The sequence below is a fragment of the Hippichthys cyanospilos genome, chromosome 17 (assembly GCF_059441005.1).
Source record: "Hippichthys cyanospilos isolate Australia breed blue-spotted pipefish chromosome 17, RoL_Hcya_1.0, whole genome shotgun sequence".
NCBI lineage: Eukaryota > Metazoa > Chordata > Actinopteri > Syngnathiformes > Syngnathidae > Hippichthys > Hippichthys cyanospilos.
Window position 1 is genome coordinate 10,751,940 of NC_142385.1, and position 12,600 is coordinate 10,764,539.

Genomic DNA, 12,600 nt, shown 5'->3' on the forward strand with positions numbered 1-12,600 from the left:
GCAATGACAGCGGGCAGTTTCGGACCTAGGCCTTCACAAAGGGGGGGGGGGGGGGGGGGGGGGGGGCTTTCAGAATGATTATTTATGCTCATTTTCTCAGTTCGACAGAGGAAGTGAGTCAGCCGCTTGTGTTTACATTCCTCTCGTGCCACAGACTGTGATTTATTGTCAAAATACAAGGTCCTGTCGGGAGGAGGGGGGGACTTTTACTCCTCTGTGCCTCCAATTTGAAGAGATGCTAAACCTATTTAGCGATTCTATTTTTTATTTATTTTTTTTTCTGTGTTTGGTGAAAGAAAGGGTTGAAAATGACCGATACTAAATGAATTAATTATGAAGTAATGAATTCAAGTTTAGTACTCCAGTTCTAAAGTTGCGTTCTTCAGTAGTAAACTAGTACTTTTGTATGGAAGTAGTCCTAAATTTTAGTACTTTAGTACATAAACTAAGATAACCCCGAAGTATTTGATTAGTTTAGGTACTAATCAATTTCTCCAGGGTTTGTACTCGATTAAGTTCGATACTAAGGTGCCAAAAGTAATGAATGACTTTAGGGTTTAAAATATTGAAATAATTGATTACCCGGAACTTAGTATGTACTTCAATGCCTGAAGTAATTACGTCATTAATTACTGTAGTGCTTAGCTAATTTTTAGCAATATAACCTCAGGTATAAACGAGGCACCACTACAGAGTAAGTTTCAAGTTCCACCACTAACACTTTGAGTGCCATTGACATGAAAAGACATCATCAGACAACCGCTTGTGGAGCGCCAGACGTTATTTGATGTCAACTTTTAAAAATATTTTTCATAAATGGGAATATGTGGCAAAAAGATGAGGATTAAAGAAATACTTGACATAAATGAATTATTATAATTAGAATGAGTATCAATAAATTGGGGCGTAAACATGGTATTGATGCATTCAATTTGACTTTTTGTGTCGAAGTCTCTTAACGGAGGCGGACGCGGGACACACCGAATTCATGGACGAGGTTTTCCAAAACGAGACCCGCTTCCCTGGCGGCGAGTGGAAAGCAGCCTCCGAGCCCTTCACCGACGTGGTGAGCAGAACGCAAACGTCCTGGGAAGCTGTAAAGGGCACGTACACAAATATACGCCGTGAGATTGAGCTCTCTTTCATGAAGTGTGTCTCGTCGCACAGAATGGAGAGAAGAGCCGAAATCCGGGGGAGTTTGAGTGTCCCCCCGGTTGGGCGTGGGAGGACGAGTGGACTGTTGATGACAACAGAGCTGTTGATGATCAAGGTGATGTCATTTTCCCAGCGGCTGGTCAAATTCCCTCTACCACCTTTGCATTTGTTATAGAAAACATCAATACGACTTTATCCATTATACAATGGATTTTCAAATCACACTCACAGTGCATCTTGCTCATTAAATGTATTAATTGCAAGTCAAATTTTGCTTGTTCTGATCCACCAATAAGAGGACAAAAAAAAATGGCCGAATATAAAATCTGATTGGTTGTGATTCTGAAGGGCCAGAGTAGATTAACATGTAAACACATTGAAGGCTGAAATCTGACTGATCAAAAAACAAACTAATAAGAAATTAAGACTAAATGGACTTGTAAATATTAAAATTTAGTATGTAAATGTAGGTCAGCGCTCTCAGATCGTGTTTAGGCTATTGCGGCGGTAAAATGGTAAAAAATAACCCAAATGGGGTAAAAAAAAAAAAGGGCAGACACAACTTTTTGGGATTAATCACAGAACCCAAAAAATTGGCATAAATAAACAGCCCCGGCTCAGATTATTGGGTCAAAAAACACCCAATTTGGGCCCAAGACCAACTTTTGGGTTAAAAAAAAACACAAAAAAAACAATCCACTGCATAGGTCAATTTGCCATAATTTTCTCAATTCTTTTGCACAAAGTAACCCCCCAAATTGTATAACTTGACCAAAAAAATGGGGTGTTTAGTACAGAATCAGGCTCAATTTAACTCAATTTGGGAAGGACTAGTAGTGATACCAAATATTCCTATCGGGACAAAACCTGGCCTTAAATTAAGGTATCTCCCTCGGAATGGCAGTTGGTACTCCGCTCTTGGAGCAGTTTATGATCACAAACAGGAAAAAGTAGAAAATTGCTAGTTCGTGAAATTTTAAGTTAAAATGCTATATTGGATAAATGCCTGTCTTCAAAATGATCAGTCAGTTTTTGAAATATTTTGTCTAACAGTACTTGTACTGTCTTAAACATTCTTATTATGTGTATTTATTTTAAAGCAACTGTTTTTTGTTGTTGTTTTTTTTTCCACAGGGTGGGAATACGGACTGACCATCCCTCCAGATGACAAGCCCCGGTCCTGGGTGCCGGCAGAGAAGGTGTACCACGTCCACCGTAGGAGACGGGTGGTTCGACCTCGCAGGAGGGCCGCGCTTCCCGCGGGTGCCACCGCAGAGGTCGGCATCGGGTCAATCGAAATCTTTCAGTTTTCTGAAAGGAAAAAAATAAAGGGATCAACATGTCTGCGCACAGAGGCGGGACCAGGGGGATCCAGAGGGTTGGGAATTCTCGTCACTGATCGGCCGGAAGTTCCACAGGAAGGAACGCTCGTCGGATACTTTTCGGCGGAGGCGGTGGAGGAGGAAGATGGCGCCGGAAGACCGCTTGGGAGCTTCAGCCATCTTCAAACTGGAGGGTGCATTGGTAGGTAAAAATTCCTTAGGACTGGCTTGTCTACACGTTTCTTTACAAGAATTTACCCCAACTTATCGACTGGAAATTTCCGACTATAGGCTGCAACTTTTTTCTTATGATTTGAGACCTGCGGTCTATAGTCCAGTGTGGCTTATCGTTTTTTTTTTTTAAACTAGCCACCAGGGGGCAATCCACCAGTAAAGCAAAAAAGTATGTTCATTGTGTCAATTTACAACTATGAAATTGAACTGAAAAGATGTGAATCTATGGCTGTGCTCAAAAAAGTTTTAAAAATATAGTATTAAAAAATATAAACAACACTTAAGTTGAGGATCTTCTTTGAAAGTTTTATTTTATTTATTTAGCTGCTGTGGCTTATATACCTAACGGCTTGTAGTCCAAAATTTACGGTAAATACGGAATTGTCGCTGTTTGTGGAATATGAATTAAGCAGCCGAATCCAATCTCCGGGTCGGCCATTTTGCCGCTTCCTGTCGATTCTAAATGACATCACAGTTCCTCAACCAATCCCGCAGCTTGGCTGTTTCATGAACAGGGTTCAGTATTAAATATTTACTTTTGCATTGAGTGCCTTTGGCTTGATTGTTGATTTATTTGTCAGGGCGTTGATACGGACGAGAAAGAGAAAAGCTCCAAGGGCGATGTCACCAAGATGTTCGGTGCCAACACACCCACTGTGTCCTGCTCCTTAGACAGTGAGTGACATGTAGCGTATGCGTGCCGGCATCAATACAAATGACTGATTATGTTTCTCCTTTGTTCAGGGTCATGTATCTACCACTTGCGTGTTTATGTCTACCAAGCGAGAAACATGACGTCTATGGACAAAGATAGTTTTTCCGGTACGTTGACTCCTTATGATAAAAAGGGTCCCGATATATGTCCGCGTTACAAAATGTTTTTGGTTTCGCAGATCCCTATGCCCACGTCTCGTTTTTGCACCTGAGTAAGACGACGGAGAAGCTCCGCGCAACGTTAAATCCGACCTGGGACCAAACTTTGATTTTCAACCATGTGGAGATTTTCGGGGATCCGCAGGCTCTCGCGCAACATCCTCCGGATGTTGTCATCGAGTTTTACGACCATGATCAAGTGGTAACGCTACACAAGGAGAATCTTTTAGTACTCTCTCAAACTAATTTAGATGGAGGCAACGAGAGAATGACACAGCTGTTTGGGTTATGTATTTAGCCCCCAAAATTGGGCCAAAATGATGAACTAGAAAAAAAAAAAAGCGCTGTTATGGAATCTTTATCTTAAACTATCTTTTTTTTTCACTCAAAAAGAATTTTGACTTAAAACGTTGGTACAAAATCAATGTTTTGTGGAGGTATTCATTTTAACCCAATCTTTGTGTCTAAATGAGTGACTGACAAAATTTATTGGGTTATTTTGCCTCAAATATTTAGTCAAAATTAATAACCCACAAAATAAACCGATGTTGGGTTGATTTTCACATTGACCCAATTTCTTTGACCCCAAAATAATTTTGTCCCAAAATAATGGGTCACAATGAAAATTTTGTTTATTAATGTGAACCCCAATTTTTGGTCAAAATGAAGCATTGGGTTAATTTAAAAAATGTATTTATTAAAATTATTTATAAAATAAAACTTTATTAATTACTCAAAATAATTGGGTTAAAAATAACCCAATTATAGGTCAAAAATAGACCAACCCAATATTTGAGGGTTTTTTTTTTTTAATTCAAAGCAACTTTTTGTTTTTGTTTTTTTTTTTTGGCCCCCATTTTGTTTTTGAACCATCAGTTTTTAGAGTGTAAATCAGAGTAAATATTCTTCCCCTAACATGACCCCCACTGCGCAGGGCAAGGATGAGCTGCTGGGTCGGTGTATTTGCTCCCCGTTGGTGAAGTTGAATCCCGGCATGGATCAGACACCCAAACTGCTATGGCACCCCATCATGCAGGGGGGGCGCGAGGAAGGAGAAGCGCTGGTGGCAGCTGAACTCATCCTCAAAGATAAGGTTCTGCAAGCCATGAAATTCATTTATTTAATTTATTAATAAAAAGAAAACCACAAAAAAAATGTGTTTGCAGCAAGAAGACCTCTGATTTTGACTACCATAACAAAAACTAAATCTTATTATAAGAACAGACTTACCCATAAGCATTGTGTTGAAGATTTACAGCAAGAAATCTGTTTTCCAGTTTTTAATTTCAATTACATACTATTACGTTCACTTAATTCTACTGCATTTTAGTCATTATTTAATCAATAAAATCATTAGAAAAATATATGATTTCTTTTAGATTTACAATTTTTACATGGGTATTATTTTAACAAGAAAAACATTTCTAATGTTTGCTTGAGTTTAGCAAAACTGGTCTTCATTTTTAAATTAATGATAAAATCTTGCTTACATTTTACAGACTATTAGGACCATTTGCTTAAATCTAGGCTGAGAGGAAAAATATTTTATTATAAATATAATGCAGTATAATAATAACTAAATATATAATAAGATGCTATTTGCTTAAAATTGATTTGAATCTTGCTTAAATGAAGATTTCTGACTTGTTCTTGCGCTCATTGCACTCTCGGTTTTGCACTCATTGTTCATTAACCCATTAAGAAAAAAAGAGAAAATTTTCCTACCACATTGGTAGATTTTTTGCTTGAAACAAGAAAATTACCTTTATTTTTTTATAGTTGTATGGCACTTTTTGCAGTGTGGTCAGCGAACAACAAAATGTGAAATTGATACTGGCTGAATACTCAGAGTATTTCCCATGAAAATGCTCTTTTTACCTGTTATGCGTCTACAGTCGGGAGAGTCAGATCTTCCCCTCGTTCCTCCAAAGAGGGCAGAAAACCTCTACATGGTTCCGCAGGGAATCCGACCCGTCGTGCAGCTCACTGCCGTGGAGGTGCGGTAACGCCTCGTCTCGCTCGTTCATCCCACGAGTTTGATCTCAAGGTCTCGAAACGTTTGTGGTCGCCGCCGCACGCAGATCCTCGCATGGGGTTTGAGGAACATGAAACCGTACCAGCTGGCCACGGTTTCCTCTCCCAGCCTGGTGGTGGAGTGCGGCGGGCAGAGGGTGGAATCGGCAGTCATCAGGAACATGAAAAAGAGCCCCAACTTTCCCAGCTCGGTCCTCTTCCTCAAAGTGGTATGTGAAAGGAATTCAGTTCACAGAAACATTTACGGAACTCGTATGTTGCGGTTTAATTCATTGTCGCTGCGGGACAATGAATTCAATCATTATATACAAAAATGGCATAAGTATACCGAAAATTGGATCCTTTTTGACATTAACAAAATAAAAGGACTTTATACAAGTTACAGCTTATTCTGAATCTGAAAAAAAAGCTTAAAGTGCATCGAATTACCTGAAGAAAATGACAAACTTTATTCTAATTAGAAACATTATTGACCACCTGAGCAGTTTGACGCTGAAAATATGAAATGTATAAATCATGATAAATGTAAATTGATCTTAAACATTACGATTTTTTTTCCTAGTACACATTTGCTCTCTCACTTCTAAAATATTTTTCTTTGCAACACACCTGATTCCAATGATCAGATCATTATGAAGCTTCTGCAGAGGCCGCCGACGAGCTCTTCATTTGAATCGGATGTGTTGCAAAGAAAAACCTGGAAAACAAGCAGGAGTCTGGTCCTTGTGGACTGGAGTTTTGGTTTGGTTTTGGTTCGGAAGTAAGAGGTTTAAGGATTAATTTGATTAAAAAAAATGTGGTTGACAGCAATTGAAAAGGTTTGCCCGCACACTTTGACAATAAGAGCGCCACTGCAACACCTAGTGGCGAAAATGTGTAATTACACTACACAGTGCAATAGCAAATCCCGTTTCCTTGCCCCACTATTTGAGAAGGACTGATTTAAATGATTCGTGACAATTATTTTCAAGCTCTGGCCTTGTTTAAAACTTTATTTATAAACACACAAATTCAATAAATATTCAGCAATGTCAAGGTCATTAATATTCAGGAATTTGAGTTCCTGCACATTACATTCGCCATGTGAACAATAAACAAGTTGATAGTCAAAGGTTACCTATTTTGTGCCACGACTGGTATATGCGCCATCTTGTTTAATTTCTATCTTCCCATCACCCCCTCCAGCTTCTACCAAAAGATGAGATGTACACACCTCCCATTGTGCTGAAGGTGATTGACCACCGTCCGTTTGGCAGGAAGCCGGTGGTGGGCCAGTGCACCATCACTTCTCTGGAGCGCTTCCGTTGCGACCCGTATGTCATCACGGCCGAGGGAGCCATGGCTTCCAAAAGTAAGGACCTAAAAAAACTCCTCAGGTCACATGATCAAGCCTTAAGTCTTAAGTGGACTCAAGTCATGTTGTTCTTTCGCAAGTGGCCCTCATGGCAGCGACCCCTTCCAGACACATCTCCATCAATATGGATGAAACTGCGTTATTGTTAGAAACCCAGGTCAGTAACTTTAAGACGATTTAAACGGATGTTCTAACAATTTAATCAACAGGAACTTTTGACTAAAAAGTCAGAATTTGACCCGTGGAGTCAAATTTGACAATTGATGTCACTGTTGCAGTTGATGTGCAGCATGTCAGCTGCTGTCAACAAAATGACTCCCCCTACCTCCTATTTTGTATGTATGGATACTTGTTGTTGCTATTGGCGCTCTATCACAAAGCTTGACACTAAAAACACTGCGAAGCTGATAAACCACGTCACGATGCTATTAGCAATTTTGCAATGTGCTCATTTTATTAATCACGTCTAATGAGCACATCAAACTAATCCAGCTTTTCACTGAGGCAGTGTGACCTTTATACGTTATTATTTTTATTTTTTTTACATTTGTATCAGCAGCGCACTCAAACAAATACAAATCAAACATGCAAACTGGATGCTGCACTTAATGCACGCAAATGTTCTCAAGATTGGCAAAAGAAGCTAATGAAGCAAGAGTGCTGTGATATAAATGTGCTCTTTTAGTGCCCTCTAGTGGCCACGCAAGCCATGCCAGTCCTTCAACCGCAGCTCCAATTCGTTTTTTTTTTTTTTTTTTAACTGATTCTATGAGAACTATTTTAACAAATATTTTTGACTTTCTATGTATCTCAATCTACGGTGTGGCTGCACAGCACAAAGAAAAGGTAAGTCACTGTAAATGGATTTCTTTTCAAATTGAGAATGGATTGATTAAAACGCGCGTCATACTCACTTCCAAGGAAAAGCAGACTGTGGATTGGTGGAGTAAATTCTACGTTTCGGTGGGAGAGAATGAAAAATGTGGCCCTTATATCAAGAAAGGATATGACACCCTCAAGGTTAGATACCACGCCTTCGCCGTATGTACAAAAAAATCCAGGCTCTATAATGCATCTGATAAATATCGCCATCAAATTAATTTGTGTATGCAATGGCCGCTCAGCTACGTTTAAACGTGCGAGTTATCGCAGGTGCATTTTTAGAGACATTTATTTACCTTAAACACAAACGCTTTTCCCCAAACAATGCCAAACAACGTCTTAGAACCTTTCTAACTTTTTTGGCAGAACTGGACCATGTCATTGGTCCATTGTGACATGTTCGTTCGTTTCATTGGTCAGATGTGACGAGACTGGGTGCATTTATCGCCTGGAGCGCTAAAGTAAAAGAAAAATCATAAATGGCATCACGTTAAAAGCAGAGTTTGAGACTTAGTAATGACTTATTGTACGGAATTTAGGGTATAAATGTTGACGCAATTTTAAACCTTGATGCCGGTTCAAAATCTGAGTAAACTGTCCTAGTCTTTGATATCACGATGTTTTAACGGTCTTAGGTGTATGACTGCGAACTAGAAGATATCCCGCAATACAATGGGCTGACAGATTTCTGCAGCACTTTCAAACTGCAACGAGGAAAGAACGATGACGGTGATGATGACCCCAGTGTGGTCGGGGAGTTCAAGGTATTTTGACACGATCGCGCTTATTAAAATAATAATAATAGTTAAAATCTCAAACTGTGAGGTCATTTGTGATTTTTGCACCTGCAGGGCTCGTTTAAAGTGTACCCTCTGCCAGATGACCCCGGTGTCACCCCTCCTCCCCGGCAGTTCCGAGAGCTGCCAGATAGTGGTCCTCAGGAGTGCCTGGTCAGGATTTATGTGGTCCGGGCAATCGATCTGCAGCCTAAAGATAATAACGGCAGAGTGAGGACGAATTGGCGCTCAAATATATTCATAACTCAACATATTGAAGCTTTCTCTTCTCTGTAGTGTGACCCGTATATGAAGATATCATTGGGAAAGAACACAATCGACGACAGAGATCATTATCTTCCCAACACAACCGACCCCGTGTTTGGAAGGTAGCTCATTCGAAATCATCCGCTTCAAACTCCATTCCTCGGAGGAGTGATACAGATTTTCACTTTTGTTTCATCATAGGATGTTTGAATTGACGTGCTTCTTACCCCAAGACAAGGACCTAAAAATCTGCGTGTACGACTATGACCTCCTGAGCCGCGACGAGAAGGTCGGGGAGACCGTCATCGACCTGGAGAACCGCTTCCTGTCCCGTTACAACTCCTACTGTGGCCTGCCTCAAACCTACTGCACGTGAGGCCACTTTGTCCAAGATAATGAGTCCATTTTTATTTCAATTTGCGCTTCCTACAAAAAAAGACGACTAAACAACACACGAACAAGCAGGTTGAGAACATTACAATCCGGCAAATAGGCTTCACAACCTGATTTTATCCATCATGGGGGGCGGCCATTTTGCCACTTGCCACGAACCCAACATGACATCTCAAGTAATGAGCAATCAAGGCGAATCTTTTGAAAATCACATGACCAAATCCTGAAAAGTTGAGCTGTGATTGGCAAGTGTGACCTCAATTTCTTTCAAAAGCAAGCGTCAAAATGGCAAGCCATAGATAGAAATGCGTGGATTTGGCTGCCTCATCATATTCCACAGCAACTAGAAATAATAATAAATAAAATAAAGAAATCACATTTTCCAATTAATTTGCTCTTAATTTGAAAAGAAAAATGAGGTATTCCTGTCATGACTTTACAAAGCATTACATACACTTCCTTACAACTGTTAAAATCATGCAAAGCCCCCCAAGGGCCTTCACATAATTTCTGTGTTTTCATTGTCAGTTCCGGCATCAACCAGTGGCGAGATCAGCTCAAGCCATCCGAGATCTTGGACAATCTCGCTCGTCTGAAAGGCTTTTCCAAACCCAGGAGCGAGGACAACGGCAATTCGCTCAGCTTTAACGGAAAACAATATACGCTGGCGGAGTTTGGTCGGTTCATCGCTCGAAAATTTCATGGGCATGAATCCAAATTTGATGATTGATCACTGTGGTTTTCTAGAAGAATATTCTGTGTTCTCTTCTAGAGGGCAAAAAAGAGATTCATGAACATTTGGGTCCAGCCCCTGAGCGTCTATGTCTACACATCCTGCGAACACAGGGACTGGTACCTGAGCATGTGGAGACCAGGACTCTTTACAGTAGTTTTCAGCCCAATTTGTCCCAGGTCTGTCCAGATTGTCCTACTTGTGTATACGATATCAATGTCCACATGACCTTTTCAAGAATCTGTCTGTCCGTGTACAGGGACGGCTTCAAATGTGGGTGGACATTTTCCCCAAAAGCATGGGTGCGCCAGGCCCCCCCTTTGACATCACTCCACGCAAGCCCAAGAAGTAAGCGGACCTAAAATGTCATTTCCGCTCACTGATTCTTCCATCAAAGCTGAATCGGGTAGCACATATCGAGTACTTTTAGTGTTTGGATATCCTGCAGAAAATTCAAGTTAAATGTCGAGTATTTTTATGAATGTAAACACGGTAAATAATTTATAAAATACACTTTCTTCATCCTCCTACAATTTGGTCTAGGAGAAAAATATGCCAGCTAAAAAAAAAGCACATTCAAGTCTACATGGTTTGTTAAAAAGTGATCAGTAGGAACGGCAACTGTCAGCATCAGTGTGCAGTCATTAATGTCCTTTCCCCAGCCTATATGGAGCACTCGAGTGCTAGTAGCAAGCGGCTAATTTATGCTAGACGCAGCTGTAATGAAGCCCAGGACATCAGTAAACATGTCTATCAGTGTAATTAAGTTTTCTGACATTTCCTCTTCAGGCATTTTCTACGTGTGGTCGTTTGGAACACGACGGATGTGACTCTGGATGAGACGAGTGTCACTGGAGAGCACATGAGCGACATTTACGTCAAAGGGTACATGTGACTCATTTGAGTTGTTTCCTCACACTTTGAAAAGAAAAAAAAATCTCTATTTTGAACATGGTGTTGCAGTTGGATGCCAGGAATGGAGGAGGACAAACAGAGGACCGACGTCCACTACAGGTCCCTAGACGGAGACGGCAACTTCAACTGGAGGTTCGTCTTTGAATTTGACTACCTTCCCGCAGAACAGCTTTGCCTGGTCTCCAAGAAGGTGAGTTTCTGGAAAAAGCAAAATCATTTAGTGAGCGCTAGAATAAAAAACCGACAGCCACGTGGTTTTTCTTTCAACAGGAGCACTTTTGGAGTTTGGACAAAACTGAGTTCAGGATCCCACCCAAGCTGTGTATCCAGATATGGGACAATGATAAATTCTCACTGGATGATTATCTCGGTGAGATATGCACAAAATTTGCGCGACTTTCACAGCGAGCTAATTTTTCAAGAAAATGTTGACGCTTGGATGGCAGGATCTTTGGAGCTCTATTTGCACAACTTGATCCCCCCTGCGAAGACACCAGAGAAGTGCGCGCTGTCCATGCTGGATAATACGGACACGGACGTGCCACACAAGCCCGAAGCTGCCAAGTGTCTGTTTACCCAGAAGTCAGTGAGAGGCTGGTGGCCCTGTTCTATCGAGCGGGACGGGTACAAGACCTTGGGGGTGAGGATGCCTCCAAAGAATGCAAAATATGAGATGGTTTTGAGACCTTTGGAACTGTTCTTCTGCATCCATAGGGCAAAGTAGAGATGACTTTGGAAATTGTGAGTGAGGCTGATGTGGATGAAAAACCGGCAGGGAAAGGCAGGGATGAACCCAACATGAATCCCAAATTGGACCCTCCCAAGTAGGAGCCCTTTATCAAACGTTGTGTGTGTCTATCTCTGTCTCTCATCTCCATCTATATCTCTAATCTATTCTCTTTTATCTCTATCTCTAATCTCTTTCCTCTATCTCTCATCTCCATCTGTATCTCTAATCTATTCTCTTATTTCTATCTCTAATTGCTATCTCTTTCCTCTCATCTCCATCTGTATCTCTAATCCATTCTCTTACTTCTATCTCTAATTGCTATCTCTAATCTCGTTCCTCTATCTCTTACCGCTATCTCTCGTCAAAAAATATAGTGTGTATATACATATATTAACATGGACCTCATTTTATATAAGTAATCTCCATGACCAACAGGCGCCCTGAAACATCCTTCTTTTGGTTCACCAACCCATGCAAGACGATGAAGTTTATCGTGTGGCGGCGGTTCCGCTGTCTCTTTATTGGACTCATCGTACTCACCGTTGTGCTCCTCTTCCTCGCCATTTTGCTCTACTCTTTGCCGGTAAGTGTTAATACTCTTATTTACTGTAATTTAGAAAAAAAAAAATTGATCACCAAGATTCCGTGTCTCACAACAAGGCAAAATATGTTGGGTATGTATGTATGTCTTGTATGTCCTAATGGGCTCAATTTTTTCACTTTAAATCAATGATTACTAAGATGTTTATATTGTGTATTATAAACCAAATTAGAAGTGCTCACAAAAATCTGAGATTGTGGGCGGTGCGCAGCATTAATTTTAATTTTACATTTTAAATAGTGATAGGCAACATATAAAATAAAAATCTAATTTGATAAATGTAATATACACAAGTTTTAAGACTAGTTTTTGAGGCAAAGAAACATCGCAG

The 12,600-nt window shown here is 40.4% G+C and overlaps 1 protein-coding gene across 1 annotated transcript in view; it reads left to right on the top strand.

Moving 5' to 3' along the window:
• LOC148409630 (myoferlin-like) overlaps window positions 1–12,600 on the top strand; it is a 28,821-nt gene that overhangs the window by 15,663 nt on the left and 558 nt on the right. Inside the window, exons 26-52 of the mRNA XM_088438211.1 lie at window positions 952–1,066; window positions 1,168–1,270; window positions 2,290–2,432; window positions 2,509–2,679; window positions 3,293–3,386; window positions 3,456–3,533; window positions 3,605–3,786; window positions 4,519–4,677; window positions 5,480–5,581; window positions 5,666–5,827; window positions 6,804–6,969; window positions 7,053–7,129; window positions 7,807–7,818; window positions 7,894–7,992; window positions 8,490–8,618; window positions 8,706–8,861; window positions 8,928–9,019; window positions 9,099–9,269; window positions 9,819–9,967; window positions 10,063–10,202; window positions 10,283–10,371; window positions 10,813–10,908; window positions 10,987–11,128; window positions 11,209–11,308; window positions 11,385–11,578; window positions 11,653–11,762; window positions 12,104–12,251. Coding sequence (XP_088294337.1) covers window positions 952–1,066; window positions 1,168–1,270; window positions 2,290–2,432; window positions 2,509–2,679; window positions 3,293–3,386; window positions 3,456–3,533; window positions 3,605–3,786; window positions 4,519–4,677; window positions 5,480–5,581; window positions 5,666–5,827; window positions 6,804–6,969; window positions 7,053–7,129; window positions 7,807–7,818; window positions 7,894–7,992; window positions 8,490–8,618; window positions 8,706–8,861; window positions 8,928–9,019; window positions 9,099–9,269; window positions 9,819–9,967; window positions 10,063–10,202; window positions 10,283–10,371; window positions 10,813–10,908; window positions 10,987–11,128; window positions 11,209–11,308; window positions 11,385–11,578; window positions 11,653–11,762; window positions 12,104–12,251 — 3,379 coding nt within the window. The remainder of the gene's footprint in view (window positions 1–951; window positions 1,067–1,167; window positions 1,271–2,289; window positions 2,433–2,508; window positions 2,680–3,292; window positions 3,387–3,455; window positions 3,534–3,604; window positions 3,787–4,518; window positions 4,678–5,479; window positions 5,582–5,665; window positions 5,828–6,803; window positions 6,970–7,052; window positions 7,130–7,806; window positions 7,819–7,893; window positions 7,993–8,489; window positions 8,619–8,705; window positions 8,862–8,927; window positions 9,020–9,098; window positions 9,270–9,818; window positions 9,968–10,062; window positions 10,203–10,282; window positions 10,372–10,812; window positions 10,909–10,986; window positions 11,129–11,208; window positions 11,309–11,384; window positions 11,579–11,652; window positions 11,763–12,103; window positions 12,252–12,600) is intronic.